This window comes from Rhinopithecus bieti, unplaced genomic scaffold (assembly GCF_001698545.2).
Source record: "Rhinopithecus bieti isolate Rb0 unplaced genomic scaffold, ASM169854v2 scaffold_7967, whole genome shotgun sequence".
Lineage (NCBI taxonomy): Eukaryota > Metazoa > Chordata > Mammalia > Primates > Cercopithecidae > Rhinopithecus > Rhinopithecus bieti.
This window is the reverse complement of record NW_016806112.1, coordinates 4080289-4092394: the sequence shown is the minus strand read 5'-3', so window position 1 is coordinate 4092394 and position 12106 is coordinate 4080289. Positions and strand designations below refer to the sequence as shown.

Genomic DNA, 12106 nt, shown 5'->3' with positions numbered 1-12106 from the left:
CGGTGGCTCACACCTGTAATCCCAGCACTTTGGGAGGCTGAGGCAGGCGGATCATGAGGTTAAGAGATGGGAGACCATTCCAGCTAACACGGTGAAACCCGTCTCTACTAAAAATACAAAAAATTAGCCAGGTGTGGTGGCACACACCTGTAGTCCCACGTACTCAGGAGGCTGAGGCAGGAGAATTGCTTGAACCTGAGAGGCGGAGGTTGCAGCAAGCCAAGATCGCACCACTGCACTCCAGCTTGGGTGATAGAGCGAGATTCTGTCTCAAAAAAAAAGAAAAACAAACGAGAAAAAAAACAAGTTTGGTCCGGTAATTGACTGTATTTATCCGACTTCAAAAGGCAGCATGTCCTTTGGTCATTGTGACATGCAGAAGAGTTTCTAAGTGGACCATGTTGGTTTGTTTATTTTTAAGATAGAGAGCTATTGCTCACTGGGCACGGTGGCTCATGGCTGTGATCCCTGCACTTTGGGAGGCCAAGGCGGGTGAATCATGAGACCAGCCTGGCCAACATGGTGAAACCCCGTCTGTACTAAAAATACAAAAAATTAGCTGGGTGTAGTGGCGGGCGCCTGTAATCCCAGCTATTTGGGAGGCTGAGACAGGAGAATCCCCTTGAATCCAGGAGGCCGAGGTTGCAGTGAGCCGAGATGGCGCCACCGCTCTCCAGCCCTGGCGACAGAGACTCCATCTCAAAAAACAAAAAAACAAAAAAGAGCTATTGCTGATCTTTGAACTGTTTAGGATACCAATTGTCTGATGTTTCAAAGAGCAATGTATAAAACACAACAAAAATTTTAAATTCTGTTTCTTATTAAAGTATAATTTTCAAGAGTTAAAAATCATTATCAATTTGGAATGAACGTGTATCAAATATTCTAATTCAGTGTATTAATTAATGAGAGAACCAGAAAGGTAGCAAAACTGAGTGAGGAACTTGTATTTACATGGTCCTTCCTTTCAAAAAAAGAATGTTACAATAAGATTACTAGGTTAGAAATAAAACTGGTTAATGTCCTGTAGGTAACCTTTGGGTTATGTTTTCTCTTGGACAGAAATCATTTGCATATCTCCTGGACACAAATCTATACGTTAACATGTAACTTCAGAGTCTGAGTCCTTAATAGTCAGTAGCTAAATCAAAATGGCATATTCATCTAGAAAATTAAGTAATCCTTGGGTGGACATATTAAACCAAAGTTGGCAAACTATAGCCTGTAGGTCCACCTGGCCTGTCACTTGCTTTTGTAAATAAAGTTCTATTGGAACACAGCCAGACTCACTCACTTACTGTCTGTGGCTGCTTTTGCACTATAATGGCAGAGTTGAGTAGTTGCAATAGAGACAACTGACTCATATAGCGTAAAAGTTTACTATTTGGCCCTTTATAGAAAAGTTTACTGACTTCTGTATTAAACAGTGCTTTAGGATGATATTGAAAGAGCATGTTGCCACTATCTTGGCCTTGCTTCCATGATAGGGATAATTTTTTTTAAGAACCCAAATGAACATTGCAATGATAAAAATCTGCTCTGGCTGATATTTCTATAGCTAATGAACATCTTATTCCCCATCTCCCTTTCTGTGTTTTACTTTAGTATGTGTATATATATATATATTTTGTATAGCCACCTTTCTAGTTTTCTCTGTACCTTTTCCTATAGCTCTCCCTTTTTATTCTTCCCTATATTTCATGCTACTTTTTTCTCCTCCTTGTATGGAAGGAAGAATGTTAATGTACTTACATGTTATATGGAATGTTAATGTACTTACAATACATATTGTAGCGTAAAGTTTTATATTTCTGGTTTAAATTTTTAATTTAGGTCAGTTTAAATTATATGTTTGCCTCAGATTAAAACCAAAATACAATCAATTGGAGTACTCAAAATTCTTGTGGTTTCTGTTGATGTGCTCTCTGCCATTCAATCTCCCCCTGACCTCACCTCTACTCCAAGTTGTAGTTTTCAGTTGAAGAAAAAGTTCTCTAGACTGTTTCAAGCAAAAGGAGTGGGGCTAAAACACTGGAACATTAGAAGTAAGAGAATTTTCTTAGTCTTAACGTTTATGTTTTAGAATAATTTAAAACACTTTTTCTATATAGTTTTGTATAGGAAACCTTTAAGGATGCCTTAACTAATTTGGGAGATACAGAACTGTTAGCTCTTTAGTTGACAGTGTCAACTGGCTAAACATTGGTAGTTGGATATTTGACAATATGGTTTGAAGACAAATTGCAGAACTAGAGTACTGCTTGGTAAATGCCCTATTTTCCTAAGGATTTTAAGATCTAAACATATGCTTTTCTATTTTAAAAAGTACTTTTAATGTAGATATTTTTTAAAAAATCATTTATTTTCACATCCTGTATGAAATCAGAGGTGATTGCGGTGAGCCGAGATCACTGCAATTAAAAACATTTAAAACACTGCAATTAATTAAAAACATAAAGAATTTTACTGCTTAATAAATAATATTTTTTCTTCCTCAAGATAAAGCAAAAGGAGAGAAAGAATAATACTGACACTTTATATGAAGTTGTATGCTTGGAAAGTGAATCAGAAAGAGAGAGGAGGAAAACTACAGCCAGTCCTTCAGTTCGCCTGCCACAGTCTGGATCGCAGAGTTCAGTGATACCTTCTCCTCCAGAAGATGATGAAGAGGAAGGTAAACTATAGGGAGAGTTTAATTTATTTTTGGGGGTGGAGGACCCTGCAAACTATTAAAATTGTATCAGGGGATTGATAATGTGATACAGCATTTATAATTCATTTAATGGAATTCCTTATGAGAGTTTACTATATGTAAGTAGCTGTGGAAGATTTAGAAATGATTAACATTGAGTTTTCTTTAAGATACTTGTAACCCAGTTGGAAAAATGAGATATATAATTAGCTTCTTTTAAACAATCAGTGTAGTGCTAGCTTGGTATATTAGTACATTTTTTTAAGAACAAGTTTGACACGGCTTACACCTAAAGAAGTGTTCCTATCTCAACACGTTCATTTTGCGGGAACAAACTGACTTTGCCAAAATGTGGCTTGCACACATGACCCTTTTTACCAAATATATATTTTTTATTTTATTTTTTATTTTTATTTTTTGAGACAGAGTCTCACTCTGTCACCCAGGCTGGAGTACAGTGGCGCGATCTCGGCTTACTGCAAGCTCCGCCTCCTGGGTTTACGCCATTCTCCTGCCTCAGCCTCCTGAGTAGCTGGGACTACAGGCACCCGCCACCTCGCCTGGCTAGTTTTTCGTATTTTGTAGTGGAGACAGGGTTTCACCATGTTAGCCAGGATGGTCTCGATCTCCTGACCTCATGATTCGCCCACCTTGGCCACCCAAAGTGCTGGGATTACAGGCTTAAGCCACCGTGCCCGGCCCCCAAATGTATTTATAAATATATGTGTTTACATATTACTGTGTTTTTATACTGATAAACATTAAGAATCCACTGGTTCTTTGTTTCTTTTTATTTTTTCTGGCTAAATCTATTTAATTAATCTGTCATTCTCTATTAAAAGATGTAATACCTTTTAATAAGGCATGAAGAAAGGGGCCACAGGAAACATAAATGAGAGTCATTTTCTAATTTCTAACTTAGTACTGGGGCTACAAATTTAATGGAAGAAAACCTGATTACAATATAAGGTCATGTGAGCCATGTTTCTATATGTGAAGCTCACAGGAAATATTCTAGAAATTAGAGGAGATTCGGTTTTCTTTTCTTTTTTTTTCTTTTTTTTTTTTTTTTTTGAGACGGAGTCTGTTCTGATCGCCCAGGCTGGAGTGCAATGGCCGGATCTCAGCTCACTGCCAGCTCCGCCTCCAGGGTCCAGCCTTCTCCTGCTTCAGCCTCCCGAGTTAGGCTGGGACTACAGGCGCTCTTGCCATCTCGGCCCGGTTAATTTTTTGTTTATTTTGTTAAGTGGGCGGGGTTTCACTGGTGTTAGCCGGATTCGGTCTCGACCTCCTACCTTGTGATCCGCCGTCCTCGGCCTCAAAGTGCTGGGCATTACAGGCTGGGAAGCACCGCGCCCGGCCGAGAATTTCGGTTTTCATTGTGGTTGTGGGGAATGTTGTGGGGCATCATAGAGAGTAGTTTTTCAGTTGGGACTTTTAAGTGCAAGCAGAATCTAGTAGGCATCAGTGGAGTTTTTTTCTCGTTAAAAAATTGCATTAACTGGCCAGGCGCGGTGGCTCAAGCCTGTAATCCCAGCACTTTGGGAGGCTGAGACAGGCGGATCACGATGTCAGGAGATCGAGACCATCCTGGCTTACACGATGAAACCCCTTCTCTACTAAAATTAAAAAAAAAAAAAGAATTGCATTAACAAAAGCATGGAGATGACAAGAATGATCGATTGGGTTAAATGAAATGTATATCCATGATTATATGTACTTTCTTCAAGTTTAGAGTGATCACTGACTTTTTTCATGTTTAGAGTGAGCGCTGAGTTTCCAAAACCTACTGTTTGCTATAACTCTCACAGCCCTTATAATTAATCAGTTTAGCATCATATATTAGTAATACTAATGGCCACCAATTACTAAGTGCTTAATATGTAGTAAGCAGATGCTTTATTTATATAATCCTCACGATAATCCTGAAAAATAGGATTTATTGTTAACCTAACTTTGCAAATAAGTAAATGGAATCTGGCCAGATGCGGTGGCTCACGGCTGTAATCCCAGCACCTTGGGAGGCTGAAGTGGGAGGATCACTTGAGGTCAGGAGTTTGAGACCAGTCTGGCCAACATGGTGAAACCTTGTCTTTACTAAATACAAAACATTAGCTGGGCATGGTGGCGCATGCCTGTAATCCCAGCTACTTGGGAGGCTGAGGCAGGAGAGTTGATTGTACCCGGGAGGTGGAGGTTGCAGTGAGGCCAGGTTGTGCTGTTGCACTCCAGCCTGGGCAACAAGAGCAAAACTCTGTCTCAAAAAAAAAAAAAGTGGAATCTCAGAAAAGTGAATTTGCCCAAGGTTACACAACTAGAAATTGGCAGAGTCAGGATTTGGATCTAGGTCTGTGAGTCCACGGTCATAGCTGTAGTCTATCATCATCTCTTGCATTTAGTTCACATAAAGCATTTTGAAGTACGGAAAAAACACATGTATTGTTTTTGATGTCAGAGATGCAATTCAGAGTCCACCTGAAGAGCCAATTTAAGTGATATGTTATATCTGGGAAAGGTGGATTGTTCCCACTGTTTGAAATGGTCTGTTGTATAATAGGTTGGCAGTTTCTCTTCTAGGTCAACAGTGGTTAAGATGACAGAGTGGGTAAAAGTTTACATAACTTTCCTCTCAACACTCAGCAATAAAAACAAACAAAAAAACACAAAAATTGAGAAAGACACTATTATGAAATCAGAATGCTCAAATCTTCATACCATAGATTTTGAAGACTATCTGCTGGTTACAAAGAAATCTGGGTCCAACTAAAGGTTCCTCAGGACTGACATCAAGTTTTAATTTATAGCAGACATACCTTTTTTAAAAATAAAATTTTAGTGGGTTTAGAAGGCCTCTACTGATAGTTCTTAACTAGGGAGAGATAAGAACTAATGGCAGTGTGTACCCCTTGGGGGAAATCATGGAACACTAGAACATAAGCTCTGTGAAGGAAAAGAGTGTTTCTGCTTTTGCCTCATGTTCCCTAGTGTATACCACAACATTTGGTATGCAGTAGGTGCTCAGTAAATATTGGCAGTATGGGTAACCCCCTAGGATTCATTTTTTATAGTGAAGAGTTAATAACAGGAGAACTGGGACTAAAGAAAACTATGTAGCTATGCTGTCTTTTAATTCTCCCTAACCCAATGTACAAACCAGAAAAACCATTCCTGCTGCGATTTGTTTGCTTCCAGGGAAGAAATGATTACATTTCTCTCAAGAGGCTTCTTACCCATAAGACATTTGGCAGAAACCCAGCAATTATAAAGGGGACATGTTTAGAAGCATCATTCTGAAACTGATGTCTATCCCTTAGGCAGATGGGTTCTTAATACAGATTTTAAACTGCTACTACCCGGATTTATTGAAAGTATCCAAAATGTGAAAGAGAATTTTGTAAGATAAAGTTTGTCTAATATTTTTGAAGAAATTATCATCCCTTCTAAATTTTAGTGTGTTTTTCATAGCCACCTTTCCCCAAAGAGTTATATTTAGTATATTGGTGTTTTAATAAATAGAAAATTACTTGAGAGTTTAGAAAGTAGGGCCAGTCTGGCAAGATAGTGAAGTTGGGGGCATTTACCTTAGTGCCCTTGAGCCTTTTTTTTTTTTTTTTTTTTTTTTTTTTTTTTTTTTTTGAGATGGAGTCTCACTGTGTCACCCAGACTGGAGTACAATGGCACAATCTTGGCATACTGCAACCTCTGCCTCCTGCCTCAGCCTCCTGAGTAGCTGAGATTACAGGTGGCCACACCACACCTAGCTAATTTTTATATTTTTAGTAGAGATGGGGTTTCACCAGGTTGGCCAGGCTTTTCTCAAACTCCTGACCTCAGATGATCCACCCACCTTGGCCTCCCAAAGTGCTGGAATTACAGGCGTGAGCCACTGTGCCCGGCCTAGCCTTTTCTCTTCTTTACCTTATTCATCCATATACAGAAGATCTCTCACATTCTGTCTGTCATCTTCTGTGTCTCACCAGCGAAACTGATGATGATGTCCAAAGCATTATAATATAAAGAAGTTCAATAAGAAGTATCACAGATTTCTGAGTCTTTAAAATTAGTGCTTTCAGATAATTGTTGTCTCTGTTGGGGATACAGATTCAACATGTAGTCATTAGAGGTGTAAAGAGCCAGAGTTTGTTTAGGCAAGTTAAGCTAAAAAATAAACAAAATCTAGAAAGAGCATTGTTAAAGATTCATGGAAACAAGTACTGTTGTAACCCAGTTAGTGGAATTGTAAATTGGTAGAACATTTTGGAAGTCAGTTTGTTGGAAATTTTCAGTATTCTTAAAAATATGCTTTCTTTTAAAACTGAGAAAGTCAGTTTCTGGGCATATACCCGATGAAAGCAGTGAGATATATTCATCCTGATTCCGTTTGTAGCAAAAAGTTAAAAACTCCCCAAGTGTCCAATAAGAGGATTAAGTAGATATCTTAGTCCATGTTTATTCTCTGCTTTCATTATGCTTTTTAGTTCCTCTAATGCCTTGATCAGTGTCACTTTTTTCACTGTCTTTGTATCTTATAATCTCTAACCTCTGACTTGAATTTACTTTCCTTAATTGAATTAAATTAGAAATGATTTAATTTGGCCTTTTAAAGTATTTTTGTGCTTTCTTTTATAAATTAATATTTCCCATTTTAGAAAATTTAGAAAGTCATAAAACATAAAATAGCAGAGAAAATACCAATCATAACTTTGTCACTCAGAGGGAGCAATTGTTAGTGTTTGGTATAGTTTATACTGATGTATAACATAGATTAGATCATAATGAATATTAAGCTCTTTATATTTTCATTTTATACTGTATTTTGCCATATCAATTGTATTAGTCCATTCTCATACTGCTGATAAAGACATACCCAACCGAGACTGAGTAATTTATATAGAAAAGAGGTTTACTTTTTTCTTTTATTTTTGAGACGGAGTCTTGCTCTGTTGCCCAGGCTGGAGTTCTGTGGTGCGATCTCAGCTCACTGCAAAATTTATAAACAAAAGAGGTTTAATTGATTCTGCAGGGCTGGGAAGGCCTCAGGAAACTTAGAATCATGGCAGAAGGGGAAGCAAACATGTCCTTCTTCACATGGCAGCAGGAAAGAAGAATGAGTGACAGCAGGGGAAATGCCAGATGCTTATACATCAGATCTCATGAGAACTCACTGTCATGAGAACAGCATAGGGGAAACCGCCCCCAAGATTCAGTTACCTCCCTTCGGGTCCTTCCCATGACACGTGGGATTATGGGAACTACAGTTCAAGATGAGATTTGGGTGGGGACACAGAGCCAAACCATATCATCATTATATAAACATAAATGTCAACATGCAATTGCATTTTATACATATATTATAATTTCTTCAACCATTCTGTACTCCCATTGTTGGATACTTAGGTAGTTTGAAACTTTTTAAGTGTTTTAAATAAGACTTACATATTTTCATGCATAAAGCTGTTTGCTTTAGAAAATAGAGAAAATACCATATTTTGAATCCTATAGTTTTATAATTAAATAGCTCCTTTTTTTTTTTTTTTTGAGATTGACATAATATGGACCTATGTGGAAAACAAAAGAGAATTAAAGAGGTTACAGCATTTTACCTACAACCATTTTTATTTTCTTTGTACTTATCCATAAATACTAAAAGAGAGAAATTGTGACTTTATGCTCCCAGTAAAGTCTTTCAAGTTTGACTGTTAAACATTCCAGTGTTGTGGCTAGCATAGCCACCCCGTTACCGTTTTTGTGTGTTTTGTTTATTATAGATAATGATGAACCTCTCCTGAGTGGGTCTGGTGATGTATCCAAAGAATGTGCAGAAAAAATTCTTGAAACATGGGGAGAACTGTTGTCAAAATGGTAAGTTACGTTAGGATAGTTTTTATCTGCAATTCTCATTTTATGGGTAGAGAATCTTACCTAACTATAATATTCAATTTTGGAACCGATAGTAGAAACCTAAGCTCCAGGTTTGCATTCTGTGATCTGTTTTAGAGATTTATATGAGTAGTAGTAGAGAATTGAAATCAATTTTCAGAATATCAGGAACCTAATAAGTTCTCATTGCTGGAGAAAATATTTATCCAAACGTGGAATTCATGTACAGAATAAATAAGAAAAGTATCTTTTATATTGAAGAGGTTAGGAACCACTGAGCGGTTCAGATAATACACAGCAGTCCGTTTAGAGGATGTTCACACAATGCATAGAGCCATGGTAGAGACCGCAGGTAGGATTTTTCCCTTATCTGTGATAAGTATCTAGAATGACAGAGCAAAGTGTCATAAGCATAGTATATATTACCTGCTCTTGATTACTAACTCTTATAAAATTCCTACTAACACTTGAAAAAAATTAGGAATTTATCATCAGCTCAAGAGATGGTTTGACAGCAGTGTTAAGAAACACTATCCAATAGGCTATCTAAAAAGAATACATTGCCTTCAGGCTGGGTGTGGTGGTTCACACCTGTAAACTCAGCCTTTTGGGAGTTCAGGGCAGGAGGATTGCTTGACCCCAGGAAGTCAAGACCAGCCTGGGCAACTTGGTGAAACCCCATCTCTACAAAACATGAAAAAGTTAACCGGGCATGATGACGCGCACCTATGGTTCCAGCTACTCTGGAGGTTGAGGCAGGAGGATTGCTTGAGCCTAGGAGTTCGAGGCTGCAGTGAGCCTTGATTACACCACTGCACTCCAGCCTGGGTGACAGAGTTGAGACCTTTTCTCCAAAAAACAAAAAAAAAAAGAAAAAACACCAAACAAAAAGAATCCATTGCCTTTAGGTGTTTATTAACATGACCACAGATATTCTGGTAAGTCAGATTGGTGAGACATTTATGCAGTTTCCTTTTCTCCTTGAGTAGGATGCCAGCATGTGCTGAAAAAAGCTGAGCTTGGAAGAGATCTGAACATTTCTCTATTTCTGACATTCTGGTTACTAGGGTTGTCATATAAACTCCCTATTGGCCCGTTACTTTGGAGTTTGATTTTTCTCAGACATTTTCACTGTTGAAGTATTTCACTGCATTGTTAGAGTAAACTCTGTCTCAGAATTTTAAGGCATTATGTCATGCCCTTCAGGGATAGGACTACAAATGGGCATTATCTGCTTTTATATTACTCTCACAATGCTTTACACTTTTGACAAAACACTCTCCACACTGGAAAATGTCAAATGTGTACAGGAGAAAAAAGCAAACCAAAGCACAATTTGTCTTTACACAAGTTGTTTTAATAAATGAACTCTGCAAAAAACCCCAGAGTAATAGTTTTCTTATATTTTTGATATTTCTTTACGCCAGGAGACAAAACTTCTGGTGCTCTTATTACAATTATATTTTCAGTTCAGTGAATTTGGAGTGTTTGGGATGCTACTGGCAGGAATTTTATCTGTATTAAAAGGTTTCTGCTCTAAAACAAATGTAATTGAGTTTTGATATGGTTACATAATAATATATTTAAAATCATGTGGATACAGCATTAAGACTCTAGTTAGCTTTTATTACACGAACCCATCAGCATCTTATACAACAGGTTGGAATTTGTTTTGTTATCAAGCTTTGTTATTCATTTAATTAACATGTCTTCCTATTCCCTCCAATGTATTTGTTGAGTTTCCATGTGTCTCTACTATCTTTCAGGGTATTTAAACTATTTTTGCTTGCTTTAGTCATGTCTTCAGATATGATATAATAGTGTCTCTTCTTTAGTTCATTACATTGTGATTTTTTCTCATTATTATGTGTGTTCTATGGATATGTGTCCTATGGATAAGAAGCATTGTAATAATGGAATTTTAGGCCGGGCGCGGTGGCTCACGCCTGTAATCCCAGCACTTTGGGAGGCCAAGGCGGGCGGATCACAATGTCAGGAGATCGAGACCATGGTGAAACCCCGTCTCTACTAAAATACAAAAAATTAGCCGGGCGCGGTGGCGGGCGCCTGTAGTCCCAGCTACTCGGAGGCTGAGGCAGGAGAATGGCGTGAACCCGGGAGGCGGAGCTTGCAGTGAGCCGAGATCGCGCCACTGCACTCCAGCCTGGGCGACAGAGCGAGACTCCACCTCAAAAAAAATAAAAAATAAAAAAATAATGGAATTTTAAAGCCTGGTAGACCTGGTTTCAAATTCTACCTCTCCTACTTTTAAGCTGTGTGGTCTTAGACAAGTCACTTAACTCTTTTGAGTCTGTTTCTTCATTTAGAAAATAGAAGTCTATAAAATTACCATTTGTAATTATTATAGATTAAAAATAATGGATACCATGGTTGTAGTTACAGTAACATAGAATGAATGAATTTACCATATTTTAGGCACCGTGCTGTTGTGTGCTGTATTTCAACTCTAACAACCTTATAAAGTATTTGTTTTTTTACAGATGAGACTGGTTCATAGGTTAAGGCATTCTAGTTAGTAAATATCACAGCCAGAATTTTTAACACAGTCAAGTCTGATCCCAAAGATGGTTTATTTAACTCTGCATTAGATTTTAGTGGTAGTATTAATAGTATCTTTGAGCTCTAATTCTCCAAGTTCATTTTAATATGACTCTTAATGGATAAGAGAACTAATGTCATTATAAAATAGGTTGCTAAGTTGGATAAAGTTAGTATTATCAATGAGATGGAATTATTCTGAAAGTAATTTTATCAGTGTAAATTAAGCTAGTAAGGTTAGCAGACTTTGTCTGTGAAGAGCCAAATAATAAATATTTTAGGTTTTGCAGGCTAATAGTCTGTCACAACTACTCAGTTCTACTATTGTAGTGCAGAAGTTATCATACACAATACTTAGACAAATAAGCGTGGCTGTGTTTCAATAAAAGTTTATTTACGAGAACAGGTGATAGGCCCAGTTTGGCCCACAGGCTGTAGCATACCAGGGATTGAGTTAGCGACAGAACTATGTCTGTTCTTTCTGCTCATAACTCTTCAACTTTTGTATAATGTTTTTATCTAAACAAGGACAAAACTATTGAATTGTCTATAGCACTTGCATTAGGGTACCAATGTCACAGAATAAATCACTTTTAAATGTACTGTGCAGAATTCTCATAGGATTCTGTGAATATTTTGAGAAAATCACAGGCCTTTTTATAATTTGATTGTGGTTATTTTGTATCAGTAACTTCTGCTTATGTGTGATAGTCACAGCATCTTTTTAATGTCAGGATCCTGCTTTACTGACTCAGTAATGGTGGCTCTGAAGTCACAAACCAGCTGCTCTATAACAGAGCATTCATTAGTCTTAAGAATTTGAGGACTACATCAGTCATTTAATTGACCTCCCTGAAATTTTTTCTGCATCTGTAAAACTAGAGATACTACCATCTACCCGAGATGGTGGTTCTGAAGATCAAATAAGATACTGTATGCAGAAGCACTTTGTACATTTATACCAACGTGTCAAGG

At 37.6% G+C, this 12106-nt stretch overlaps 1 protein-coding gene across 5 annotated transcripts in view; it reads left to right on the top strand.

Moving 5' to 3' along the window:
- Positions 1 to 12106, top strand: part of RABGAP1 (RAB GTPase activating protein 1) — a 173558-nt gene that overhangs the window by 73038 nt on the left and 88414 nt on the right. For all 5 annotated transcript variants that reach the window (XM_017874797.1, XM_017874799.1, XM_017874798.1 and 2 more), the window contains 2 exons: positions 2500 to 2674; positions 8461 to 8554. In XM_017874797.1, coding sequence (XP_017730286.1) covers positions 2500 to 2674; positions 8461 to 8554 — 269 coding nt within the window. The remainder of the gene's footprint in view (positions 1 to 2499; positions 2675 to 8460; positions 8555 to 12106) is intronic.